The sequence below is a fragment of the Saccoglossus kowalevskii genome, chromosome 7 (genome assembly GCF_978046115.1).
Source record: "Saccoglossus kowalevskii chromosome 7, keSacKowa6.1, whole genome shotgun sequence".
Lineage (NCBI taxonomy): Eukaryota > Metazoa > Hemichordata > Enteropneusta > Harrimaniidae > Saccoglossus > Saccoglossus kowalevskii.
Genome location: NC_140647.1, coordinates 32,304,039 through 32,317,559, shown reverse-complemented (window position 1 = coordinate 32,317,559; position 13,521 = coordinate 32,304,039). Strand labels below are relative to the sequence as shown.

At 34.4% G+C, this 13,521-nt stretch overlaps 1 protein-coding gene across 1 annotated transcript; it reads left to right on the top strand.

Moving 5' to 3' along the window:
- Window positions 1-1,630: 1,630 nt before the first annotated feature.
- On the top strand, window positions 1,631-11,553 carry LOC100377638 (small ubiquitin-related modifier 1-like). Its single transcript, XM_006821376.2, has 5 exons — window positions 1,631-1,703; window positions 1,833-1,922; window positions 9,661-9,738; window positions 9,831-9,902; window positions 11,313-11,553. Exons 1-5 carry the CDS (start codon window positions 1,692-1,694, stop codon window positions 11,373-11,375), a joined length of 315 nt encoding a protein of 104 aa, XP_006821439.1. The 5' UTR covers window positions 1,631-1,691; the 3' UTR covers window positions 11,376-11,553.
- The last annotated feature ends 1,968 nt before the right edge of the window (window positions 11,554-13,521 follow it).

The window sequence follows — 13,521 nt, the reverse complement described above, 5'->3', positions numbered from 1 at the left end:
TCTCCCGAGTCCCTGAGTGGTCTCACCAAGCATGCCTCGTCTGTGAATGCCACTACGCTTTTTTTTTTACCTTCCCACAATCGGATCATTTAATAATTGTTACTTTGCCATACTCGTAAGACCCCGCCCAACCATGATTGCAATCTCTTCCCAACTTTCTTAATAAGGTAACTAAAAGGATATGTAATTAAATTAGTTAAGTCATTATAATATGTAACTCGGCGTATGTCCACCATGCCGTCAATCTACCCTGGAGGCCGAGACGCCAATCTGGAAAAACTTAAATCTGTCATGATACTGATTAATTAGACTTCAAGCCAGAAATAACAAAAACTCACTAAAAACGTCTATTGTTGGTGATAGGGGAATATCATTTGCCTGAGTTAAAAAATTGTTGTTATTCGCATTTTGCAATATTTTGTTTTGTTTTGTAATCTGCCATCCCTACCAGACGGTAACACTCGCGTGGGGTAGATGTCTATTGTCATTCTGGTATCAATCCAAAAATTTCAACGAAAATAGGGAATATTTATGTTCCACCTAAACGTCATTGACCTAATTGTTTGAATTCTTACCAATAAATACACCTTTAAAGTCAACTTCTTCTTCAAGTTCAGGGTTACTCTACAAACACAACGTATCCGGAACATAGAAACATTCATCGTCAAATAGCGACTGGACACCTACTTAAAAAGTCATTCTTGGTGTATGCACAGTCAATCTACTAGTAGAGTGACTGTGGTGTATACGTATGCACGTCAAAAGAACGTTTGAAAGAATAAAATTGGTATAATCGTTTGGTTATATCCGAGAAACGGTTTCGGACACATCAAAATAATATGAATTTATTGCGAGGATACTGCAAAGTATGCACGAAGACAATGCAGCAAAGTATCGACCGACGCGCACCGGAGGTCGATACGACCGCGTACTGTCTGATAATATATTCGAATGCGATAATACTGTCACAATATACATGTACGTCAAAAACACAGTCATGTTTTGCGTAACGTTCATACTGACTTGGCTGAATGTTCGTTGTCTCGGTTACCACGTTGTTTCAGACTTTTAAATAACCCTGGTGTGTAGACTTTTTTTGTTTCAAATTAAACATTGGCAGCCGATACATGCTTAAAATATTTGTTTTGTTTTTTTGCTTTGTAAATCATTATTTCCATTCCCCGTTAGCAATCAGTCAATTTGATTTTTAAAATGATGTTTTCATTTCATATATTTTATTCTAACTACATTTTTTCATATGGTACAGACAATCACTTCTATTGTGCATTTTGCCATTAAATCAATTAGAGACATATTTCCTAGCACATGTTTCTGTTTTGCGGTCAGACTGGGGAAGTGAGTTTTTTGGTTCCCCCCACATTTTTCCCTCAGTTTTCTCTTACCATTTTTTTTTTTTTTTTGTATTTAACTTTTAATAATAATAATAATTTGTTGTTTATATAGTGCGTGCGTTGATGATAAGTAGAATCCCCGCTCAGCTGTTATCAAAGGCCACAATCTATAGAGGGACTGTCAGTGCCAAGGACTATAAAAAGACAATTACTAATTGAAGTTCCGCGACTTAAAAGTGCGCCCGCACACGGTAATAGTTTCTTTTGTTGTTCCATAACTTCCGGTGTTTTGCCGCCATCTTGTTCTCTCTCAATCCAGTGTGCAACACAGAAAACAACATGTCTGACCAGGTGAAACCAGAAATTCGAAAGAAAGCGCTCTAAAATCTTAAATATTAGAGTTTTGTTACTAATCGAGACGTAGAATATTGGTATGGAGTGTTCCATCTTAATTTGCATTTTCAACTTATGTTTTTTTAGGAACAAAAAGCCGAAGGAAGTGCTGAAAGCGGTAGCGGTGGCGGTTCAACATCGACTAGTGAATACATCAAGTTGAAAGTCATGGGCCAGGTAACAATGAAACGTGTTTGCTTGCTTTAACTAAGAGTATTTCAAGATATTTTCCATGCCGTTCAGGCGTCGAAGGCAATTTCAGACTGCCGAGGAGTTCCGTCGAGTAGTTAGTCACTGGCTTCAGTCTTTCTCTCTGACATGTGGTTCGATCACCACGCCATTAGAACATTATACTTAATGAGGGGGCTTTCTTCCTGGAAATGCGATCTACGCAGAGAAGGTTATGAGTGTGCTGTAGTGCAAAAGTGTAATACGCTTACTATTGATCCTGCATGTCGATAATAATATGTTTTCCAGATGTAATCGGCTCTTCGTTAATTGTTATACTGTAGACTGCTATCACGCAAGGGGGCCCAGGGTGTTCTTTGGTCTGTCCAAAAGCATCATTCATTCATGGGAAGTGTGTATATACAATGTCACAGTTGAATTCCTGCTGTTTATTCGTGGTATTATCGATGCAATGTCGCATAAATATCAAATACCAACATAAACTCCAGTGTATGCGATCCAACCCCATTAACATAAAACGTATTGATTTTATGATTTTCAGTTTCATCTGAAAATATGTCCTTTAGTTGAAACTAATCAATGTAGTTGTTTTGATAGTGAGAAACGTATAACATTCACAGATAAATTCTTTGTCTATTATCTCATACAAAGACTTGACTTAGCATACCATTTTTGAAATACAGGAAAATGTTAAAATAGATAGTTGCTGCACCTTGTCAAAATTACTAAAACTGTGAAAAAAAGTATTCTCTCCTGCAATTCATAAGGATACGCAGAGTATCACTAACTCCATGGAGACGTCTCCAGATTGTTTAAATAATACAGTGTGCATGAATATGTTAACACCTTTGGTGATTATTCTCTGTGGCGAGGATTTTTTCTGAAACCCTGTTATTTCCTGTTGTCATTGTCTTGCGAGTCATCTGTGTAAAAGTCATGAATGCCGCAGCAAGTCTTTGAGACAGCGAGTTCAAAGACATGTTTACTAATTTGTTGACCACGATGGTTTTGACCAAGCAGATTTGACCATTGCAAACAGTTGCATACTTTTCCGTCTTGTAAATCCTCATACTGTTTTTTAGCTCCGCTGTCGACTTTGTCGAGCGGAGCTTATCATATGAGTGATTGTCCGTTGGTGTCCGTCGTCGTCCGTGTCAATGTTTTACTTTTTAGCTCCGCTGTCGACTTTGTCGAGCAGAGCTTATCATATGAGTGATTGTCCGTCGTCCGTGTCAATGTTTTACTTTTTCGACTTCTTCTTGAAAACTACAAGCCTGAATGCTTTGATACTTGGTGTATATGTACCTTGGGTAGACCTGTCTCAGATATGTTCATTTCATGATGATATCTTCAATTCTCTAATTTTGGTCAATATTTTTGTCATTTTTGGTAAAAAGTGATATTTTCGACTTCTTGTTAAAAACCGCAAGTGCAATTGCTTTGATATTACATATATAGGTACTACATGTGGACCTCTCTCAGATTTGTTCATTTTGTAATGATATGTTTAATTCTCTAATTTTGGTGAATATTTTTATCATTTTTGGTAAAAAGTGATATTTTCGACTTCTTGTTGAAAACCGCAAGTCCAATTGCTTTGATATTACATATATAGGTACTACATGTGGAACTCTCTCAGATTTGTTCATTTCATAATGATATATTCAATTCTCTAATTTTGGTGAATATTTTTGTCATTTTTGGTAAAAAGTGATATTTTCGACTTCTTGTTGAAAACTGCAAGTCCAATTTCTTTGATATTATACATATAGGTACTACATGTGGACCTCTCTCAGATTTGTTCATTTTCTAATGATATCTTCAATTCTCTAATTTTGGTGAATATTTTTGTCATTTTTGGTAAAAAGTGATATTTTCGACTTCTTGTTAAAAACCAAAAGTCTGATTGCTTTGATATTACATATATAGGTACTACATGTGGACCTCTCTCAGATTTGTTCATTTTGTAATGATATCTTAAATTCTCTAATTTTGGTGAATATTTTTGTCATTTTTGGTAAAAAGTGATATTTTCGACTTCTTATTAAAAACTACAAGTCCAATTGCTTTGATATTACATATATAGGTACTACATGTGGACCACTCTGAGATTTGTTCATTTCATGATGATATCTTCAATTCTCTAATTTTGATGAATATTTTTGTCATTTTTGGTAAAAAGTGATATTTTCGACTTCTTGTTGAAAATCGCAAGTCTGATTGTTTTTATATTACATATATAGGTCCTACATGTGGACGACTTTCAGATTTGATAATTTTGTGGTGATATCTTCAATTATGTAATTTTGATGAAAGTTTTTGTCATTTTTGGTGGAAAGTGATATTTTTAAATTCTTGTTGAAAACAGCAAGTCCCATTGCTTTGATACTATACATATTGTTCATTTTCTAATGATATCTTCTGTTCTTTCATTGAAATGTGCATTGCTAACAGCGGAGCTATCTCAGCCGTCAGGCTGCTTGTTTTTAAAGAGATTGCTAGCATTTGATAGTGACAGAATGAGCGATTACATTCAAATTGTAAGTCATTTGCTTTAGTTGGCAAATTAGTGAGCAAGTTTGCTAACTTGCTGTCTCAATTCTTCGAAGACTTGCTTTATATATAGCCATAAATGGGCAGAATTTTTCGGTCAAGTTGTCAACCAGCTGATTCTACAGTAAATACAGAAAGCCCTGTTATAAACAGACAACCAGCATGTAGTTTATTTTTCCTCATTGTAATACAACTGTGATTGAAGAGTTTATTCACGAGCGACTTTTTACTTTTTCTCCAAACCCTTTAAATTTAACTATTTTTAATTGCTGAAAAAAAAACAGGCTAAAAACTTGTACCGTATCTATCTGGGTAAAAGCCCATGCCCAGGCAAATGCCCACCCCCAATTTTGATACAATAATGAGATTGAGGTCATATCCAGACATACACCTAGGGAATCTTTTTGGATACTTATAATAAAAAAGAAAAAAAACTATTTTTTGTTCGTTGTATTAACAGTTGAATTCCTTGTAGTCTGTTGTGATTCTGATAAAAAATCTTGAAAAATAATTGTCAATTGCGCAAAACGAGAGGTGAACACGAAATGGCTGTGACAAAATGGGTAATTTCGCGTTCGGCCTACAGTGCGTTCATTGTTTACGTAATTTACATTTACCGCATAATTGCAGTCAGGCCGTAATCATGCCTTCAATTTCCTTCTTCAAGTAACCTCTCGCAGGTGATTACGGTAGTACATATGCCGTACCAACAAATAAAAAATAAAGCAATTATCCTGGAAATTACATCAAAATTGGCAATGAGGCGTTGTTTGTAAACGCCAACGAAAATCATGCACTTTGGCTGCCATCTTGGTTACCTTTATCAGTATCCTCTGTCACACAGCTTGCATGGACACAGGTCACAATGTGCGTTATGTTGCCGTGAAGGCGTTCTTTGGTACTAAAGTACTTTCTCTATGAACAAAGTATTTCAAGAGGTCCGAGTTTGTCTCATTTTTATTTGACACCTCATTTGCAGTTGAATGAAACCTTCATCTGATTTACAATCCTTCCAATGTGACTTCATTTCAAATTTATTTTCTGTATTTAAATAATTTCTGTCACCAGTGAATTCAAATAGATAACCACAACGTGTGTTGCATTGATAAACTTTTCACAAATAATCAGAAAGACAGAATGGATTCAGCTGTATCTTCTGCACATTATATCCCTAGTTTATTTCTTAGCTGAGATGATGAAAGATGTTTCAACCATATACCTTAGAAAATAAGTCTATGTTTCAACAACCACAATACATGATTATCACAATACTGGTACTGTCAATCACTTCACACATCTAGCCATTGTTTTGTTTTTCAAGATGTCCAGTTCATTGTAAATGTTGCTGTTCATTGTAAATATTGGTTTTACATTTGTGCCACTGTCTTGCATCATAGACCTTAGAACTGGGTTATAAAACAAAGGATTTCACGACATCCGGCGTGCAACGTGGGTTACTACAGTTATAAACAAATGCTGAAGTTAAGGAAGCCGTATGACGTCACTCACAATCAATCGACCGTGCAGTTTGCAACACGTTTTTCAGTGCTTGTGCTCATTACCTTGAATTTTTAATTTCAATATAAGATCCATTTTTTGTGCTGGTTATTAAATGACACTTAATATATGTAGAGTTATAATTCGTTTTTTTCATCAGTATAGCTACTTGGCTGATTTTATGTGCGGTGACAAATGGTTGACTAATACAGTTACTTATCCTGCGACTGCCACATTTTCGCCCGTTTTCGGGAAAAATAAAAACATTTGTTGTTTGCATTATCATATTTTTCACTTAAATCATACTATTTTTAAGGATACTCTCATATTTTAGTTTTGCTAGTCTATATTTTAAAGTCATAATTCTGAAATTTCCGAACTGTCTGAATAGCCAGCACTTGTCAAGATTAGATTTAGATCACTTTATTTTCGCCCCATTTCTCAAAAATAAAACATCTGTTGTTTAAATTATTGCGTTTTTTACTTGAGTCGTGCCATTTTCAAAGTACTTATGGTATTTTAATTTGATGACTTGCTGTACAAAAGTCGAAATTACGAATTTTCTAAACTGTTTGAAACCGTGAAAGTCAGCACCTTACATCGGAAATGGCTGACCCGGTTTGTTTTAGATCGCTGTATTTTCGCCCGATTTCTCAAAAATAAAACGTGTGATACTAAGTGGAAAACTCATTAACATACAATTAGCATATTCATGGCTGTCGCTTTGTTAGTCACGCAGGGAAACTTGCGCATTTCACGCGATTTCATGAGTGCTGCCGACAGTGCAAATAAACAGATGGTTGTTTATTCATTAATAGGATTGCGAGATTATTTGGAGGATTATAACCCAGATTAAAACACAAAAAAATACTGTAGTTGCCTGTCCCTCTCTTTCTAAGGTCTATGCTTGCATTTAGTTCATAACATTATACCTTCTTGGACCCTTGAAAAATAAAATATAGAGGTGGTCTGCCTCCATAAAACCTGTTGTGAGAACGCCACACATTGGCATTGAACCACAGTGTTTTATACCATAACGGAGAAAGACCCAAGTTTGGTATTTCCAATTTGAATGGATTGTGCATTTGTCGCCCCCACCACAACTGATGAATGGGAATCACCTGCTAATATAGGGCAGTTGAGAATACATTTTTTGACTCCCGTGTGCGAAGCACAAAAGGGAGTCTTTGCAGTTACCCTGTCTGTATGTATGTATGTATGTATGTCACTTTTTAGCTCCGCTGTCGACTTTGTCGAGCGGAGCTTATCATATGAGTGATTGTCCGGCGTCGTTCGCCGTCGTCCGTGTCAATGTTTTACTTTTTTGACTTCTTCTTGAAAACTACAAGCCTGAATGCTTTGATACTTGGTGTATATGTACCTTGGGTAGACCTCTCTCAGATTTGTTCATTTTGTAATGATATCTTTAATTCTCTAATTTTGGTGAATATTTTTGTCATTTTTAGTAAAAAGTTATATTTTCGACTTCTTGTTAAAAACCGCAAGTCCAATTGCTTTGATATTACATACATAGGTACTACAAGTGGACCTGTCTCAGATTTGTTCATTTTGTAATGATATCTTTAATTCTCTAATTTTGGTGAATATTTTTGTCATTTTTGGTAAAAAGTGATATTTTCAACTTCTTGTTGAAAACCGCAAGTCCAATTGCTTTTATATTACATACATAGGAACTACATGTGGACCTCTCTCAGATTTGTTCATTTTGTAATGATATCTTTAATTTTGGTGAATATTTTTGTCATTTTTGGTAAAAAGTTATATTTTCGACTTCTTGTTAAAAACCGCAAGTCCAATTGCTTTGATATTACATACATAGGTACTACATGTGGACCTCTCTCAGATTTGTTCATTTTGTAATGATATCTTTAATTTTGGTGAATATTTTTGTCATTTTTGGTAAAAAGTGAGATTTTCGACTTCTTGTTAAAAACCGCAAGTCTGATTGCTTTTATATTACATATATAGGTATTACATGTGGACCTTGTTAATTTCGTGGTGATATCTTCAATTACTTAATTTTGATGATTATTTTTGTCATTTTTGGTGAAAAGTGATATTTTTGAATTCTTGTTGAAAACAGCAAGGTCCTTTGCTTTGATACTATACATATTGTTCATTTTCTAATGATATCTTCAGTTCTTTAATTGAAATGTGCATTGCTAACAGCGGAGCTATCTCAGCCGACAGGCTGCTTGTTTTGTTCCACCGTTATCTCAAGAACCACTAATCAAATTTTGGTGAAACTTGGTACATAGATGCTCTGGGATAATGCGCAGAGCTGATTAGGTTTTGGTAAAAATCTATGAATATTAATTACCTAATTCGCATGATAATTAGCTGATTTTTAGCTGTTCCAAGACTGTTCCACAGATATCTGAAGAACCACTCATTGGATTTTGATGAAACTTGGCACATGGATGCTCTGAACTAGTGCGCAGATTTGATTAGTTTTGGGTAAAAATCTATGAATATTAATTACCTAATTTGAATGATAATTAACTGATTTCAAGCTGTTCCATGACTGGTCCACTGATATTTGAAGAACCACTCATTGGATTTTGATGAAACTTGGCACATGGATGCTCTGAACTAATGCGCAGATTTGATTAGTTTTGGGTAAAAATCTGTTAATATTATTAATTACCTAATTTACATAATGTTTAATCAATTTTTGGCTTTTCCACTGATATCTCAAGTACTAATCATAACATTTCAATAAAACTTGGTACATAAATGTCATATGACACTGCACAGACCTGATAGTTTTTAGGGTAATATCAGTACATATTAATTACCTAATTTGCATAATTAATTAATTTTCAGGTTTTGATATTTCGAGTAATAATGATTACGTTTCAATGAAACTTGGTACATAGTTACTTGAGGACTGTGCAGAGACCTAATTAGTTTTGGGTAAATATTTGTGCATATTAATCACCTTATTAGCATAATTAGTTAATTTTCAGCTTTTCACCTGATATCTCAAGTATTAATCATCACATTTCAATGAGACTTGCGACATAGATATTCTAGGACTATGCAGAGACCTGATTAATTTTGGCATAAATAATTGTGCCTATTAATTACCTAATTTGCATAATTAGTTAATTTTTTGCTGTTCTATGGCTGTTGCACTGATGTCTAAAAACCACTCATTGGATTTCAACGAAACTTTTCAAGAGTACCTGTCACATTTCAATGAACCTAGGACTATACACCATATTAGTTTTTGGTAAATATTTATGCTTCTTAATCACATAATTAACATAATTAATTAATACTGTATATCTCAAGTATTGATCATCACATTTGAATAAAACTTGGTACATAAATGGTCTAGGACAATAGACAGCCTGATTAATTTTGGGTTAAAATCTGTTCATATTAATTCTCTAATTAGCATAATAATTAATATTTTTTTGGTTCTAATCACATTTCAATGAAACTTGGTACATTGTGCAGACCTTATTAGTTTTACACTTAAATCTGTTCGTTACCTTATTTGCATAATTAATTTTCTGCGTTTCCATCAGCATCTCAAGTTAAAGTAATTTTGAATTAATTTTTAATGTGTCTCCAATACTCTCAGCACACGGGAGTTCTTTCTAATCTTTCTTTGATTTTACTAATGTCACAAATTGTTTATTTATAGGATAACAGCGAGATTCATTTCAAAGTAAAAATGACAACCCAGATGAGGAAATTAAAAGAGTCATACTGCCAAAGACTGGTACGTAATAGTTCTGTACTGTACATGCATTTCATCTTTTATGTATATGTGTTGATTTTTCTGAAACTTTTTGTTGTGTTTTCTCCCTCTAGGGTGTTCCTATGAATTCACTTCGATTTCTTTTTGACGGACAGAGGATAAACGATGATATGACACCAAAAGAGGTAAGGTTTTTTTTCTCAATATATGAATCAATTCTGTTTACAAGTGCCTGGCAACCATCCCTGGCGAAAACAAAACCCGGGATTCTCAAAAAACTTTGGGCTAGTTGTTGACTCTCCAGAACAGAGTAACAAAACTTACTCCTACATGTACAACATATATAAATTGAGTTGCTCAAGATTATCTCAAAGTTGAGATTTTTGCTGTTTTCATCTCAACCACAGCAGCTCTCACAGAGTCCATTGAAATGCATTGTACAGTGCTTGCACGTCTTAGCAACATATAGCATTCTGTGACACAGCTGTGTTCCCGAGAATATTTGATTATTCCAGAGATCACGTTAGGTTTCTAAAAAAAACATGTCCCTGATTGCATACAACAACAAAAATGCATCCCGGTAAATAATGTGCGAGTTTTAATTAACCTTTACGTCTGTCACTGCTTTTAAATATATCAATAGCTCTTGCATAATTAAATTGTTCAATGTCACATCCTTCCATGGACAGAATCATCAAATTATCGCTATGGTCAGAAGTAAGTCTGCTTCTTCTTCTAGCGGTAGAAATACGATTCTGTGTGCTGAACCCACGCTCACATTGCTCGGTTGTCACTGGTATGACAAGCGCTATACCTGCTGGAGTGGTAAATTGCGGGAACAAATCTTCATATTCTGTTATGAAAACACGACAAGTTTGCGTAAAATTTAGTCAACCATGATTTGTCATTCCCTGTTTATAAGCCGTAAATTTGAATCTCAGAAGGTCTGGTTCGATCATCTGTTGCACTCTGTTAACATCTGTTGCACTCTGTTAACATCTGTTGCACTCTGTTAACATCTGTTGTCAAAACATTAATATGTTCTAAGGCATAGTTTCTGTAATCCCAGAGTTCCCCGTCATTATCAGGAAAACCTGTCTGGTTGAGAAGTACATCCAAAGCATTGATTGTATTAATTTCTTCAGACAGAAATGCATCTTCAAACTATGATCGTAACTGTTGAATAAATTCCCGTCTCAGTTTTGTAGCCTTGTATATTTGCTCTGCTTGCAAAGTAGCATGTTCTTATTGGCCACAAAACTGTTTTTCGCAATCTGTTTTAATAAACCATCAGCAGTGGGGTTGTTACGTCCGTCTTCGCCAAACTATATCTCAATCCCCTAAATGGCTTTACTCAGTGATAGCCAGCAAACTGAGCTGGGCTCTTTCAAACTTGTGAACTCATTATCGTCCAAAATGCGATCCAGCTTCTGTAATCTCTCATAACGAGTAGCAGAGTATTTAAAATAGTTAAATATTTGTTTTAATCATTTGGCGATAGTGACAGATCGATTCACATACAGCATGCATATAAGTATTCTGTTAAAAATAAATTATTTCTATGATTATTAATGAAATTTGACTTTGTTTTTCAGCTTGAAATGGAAACTGATGACGTGATTGAAGTTTACCAAGAACAAACGGGGGGTTCACACTAGAATTACAAATTACAATGTATCATATCGTGTTTTGTTATCAACGTCAGAAATGTATTACATGCTTCACATCAATTGTGTCTGGGTCATTCTCCTTCAACTTGGCCATTTTATTTATTGGTCAACTTTAAAATATATAAGCCAGCATTCTGCAGTTATTTTATAAACTAGCAACAACAAATTCTCTTGTGGTTATATTCTAAAAAAAAATGTCTCAAACAAATAGTGGCCCAGATAGAATAATAATAAACTGTGAGAATGGTATTTTGTAGACAAAAAAATTATAGTTGAATGAGAGGGGGGGGCATAGCTCAGTATAACCTTTATTTACTCGTCATTTGGAATAATCACTGTATGGGTTATACCATTTGTAGAAATAAAAGGTGATCAGGAGATGAACCTATACATATAAGGTGGTGTAGCAGATAGATTTACAGTTTTAATATTTGAATCATTGTATACGATTCTGATTAACGATCACTAACTATAGACTATGCGTTAGCAAACATTATACATGTGCCTCGTTTACATGATATTTTTATCATCATGGTTGACCTGATTGTTATAGGGCAGAGATTGTTACCAGAGGGGATTTTTAATAGGCAAAATGTGATGTAATTTCAGTCATTCTGTACATTTGTGTTTTCCGTACAATATTGTGTTTTTGTCAACCAGTTATTTTTTGTGGCATCATCAATTTAAATAAAGTTGAAAATCTTTTTACCCCTGGCACGTAGTTTTGTAAATTACTGTTTCTGGTTCTGATCGGTGTGATATAACGCGTTACTAATGTGCAGATTTGTTTGTGGCTTGACTAGTTATTCTTAATCCTACATTGATAGTGATCTTAAAAAGAAACATCTTACTATAATTATGTAATTGGTAATTTAGTAAAAGCAAATTCACATTTTGTAAATGGAATAAATATAGAAATAAAAAAAAATCATGTACCACAACAGTTTGTGCCTTCAAATGGTTCAGACAGACTGCATTCTCTGAAGATTTCTCTCAGACAGTGACCAAGTTTTTTCCAACTTTTGGGATTCCATTTTGATTCCAGTAGAGCTTTAAAATCCGTACGCTGGTTCTGGTAACCAAGTAATTATGGTTTTCAGCACTGCACAAGTTCTGCTTAGGTGAAAATGGTCAGATACAAATTAATAATGTTGTGGTGGTGCCATATACATGTCCACAAATATTTATCTATCAGAAAATTACACACTAACTCTTTATTGTCATGAGGCATTCTATGAATAATTACATTTGTGCTGAAAGGATGTGCAAAGCATCTAGAAACTTAATGGTAGAAACTGAAAAAAATGATCTTTATTGAAACTCTACTTCAACGCCCATAATTCAGTTTAAAATCAAAACTAAGAATTTCATCAGCTTTCATGAATATTCATACGTTTTAAAAAATACCAGTGTGGCATACATTTATCATACATAAATTTTATGCAAACATGTTTACGCAAACAAGCTGTTCTCTGACTGTTAGGTTTGGGTAGCCAATCAGGCTCAATTTTGTAAGTAGCTTTGCATTGTGGATGCACTGTTAATGTGATGTTTCGAGATCCACATGTCAAATTATAATTAAACTTGGTTGCTCTGGGGTAATCTGCAGACGTGATTAATTGGGATAGAAATTCAAGCATATATTTATCTGATTAACATAAATTAATCATTTTTTGTTGTCTTGAGAATTACACATCAGATCTCAATGAAACTAACATTATATAGGGCGATTGATAATATTTATATATATATACTTAAATGTGTGCCTATTTCTAGAGTTTTCTTTTCACTTCAATTCTGCAAACCAAATCAATTTCATATTATGCATCACTATATCGGCTGAGAGATTTCTGGTTTGAAAGGCTTGTCTAAATTTTTTTAATAATTTTATATATTACTACAATTTCTATGTACAGAAACAAATTTTTTTTTTTTGGCCTTACCAATTGTACTATCTTATTGGGACGTGGCACAAAAGTTGATGCAGATGACAGAGCGAAGCTGTTCATAAAGATGATTGTCCGTCGTCGTCCATCAACAATTGCATTTTCGACTTCTTCATGAAAACTATCAGGTCAATGTCTTTGATACTTGGTATGTAGGTAGTGCCTAGTACTTTATGTAGGACATATGC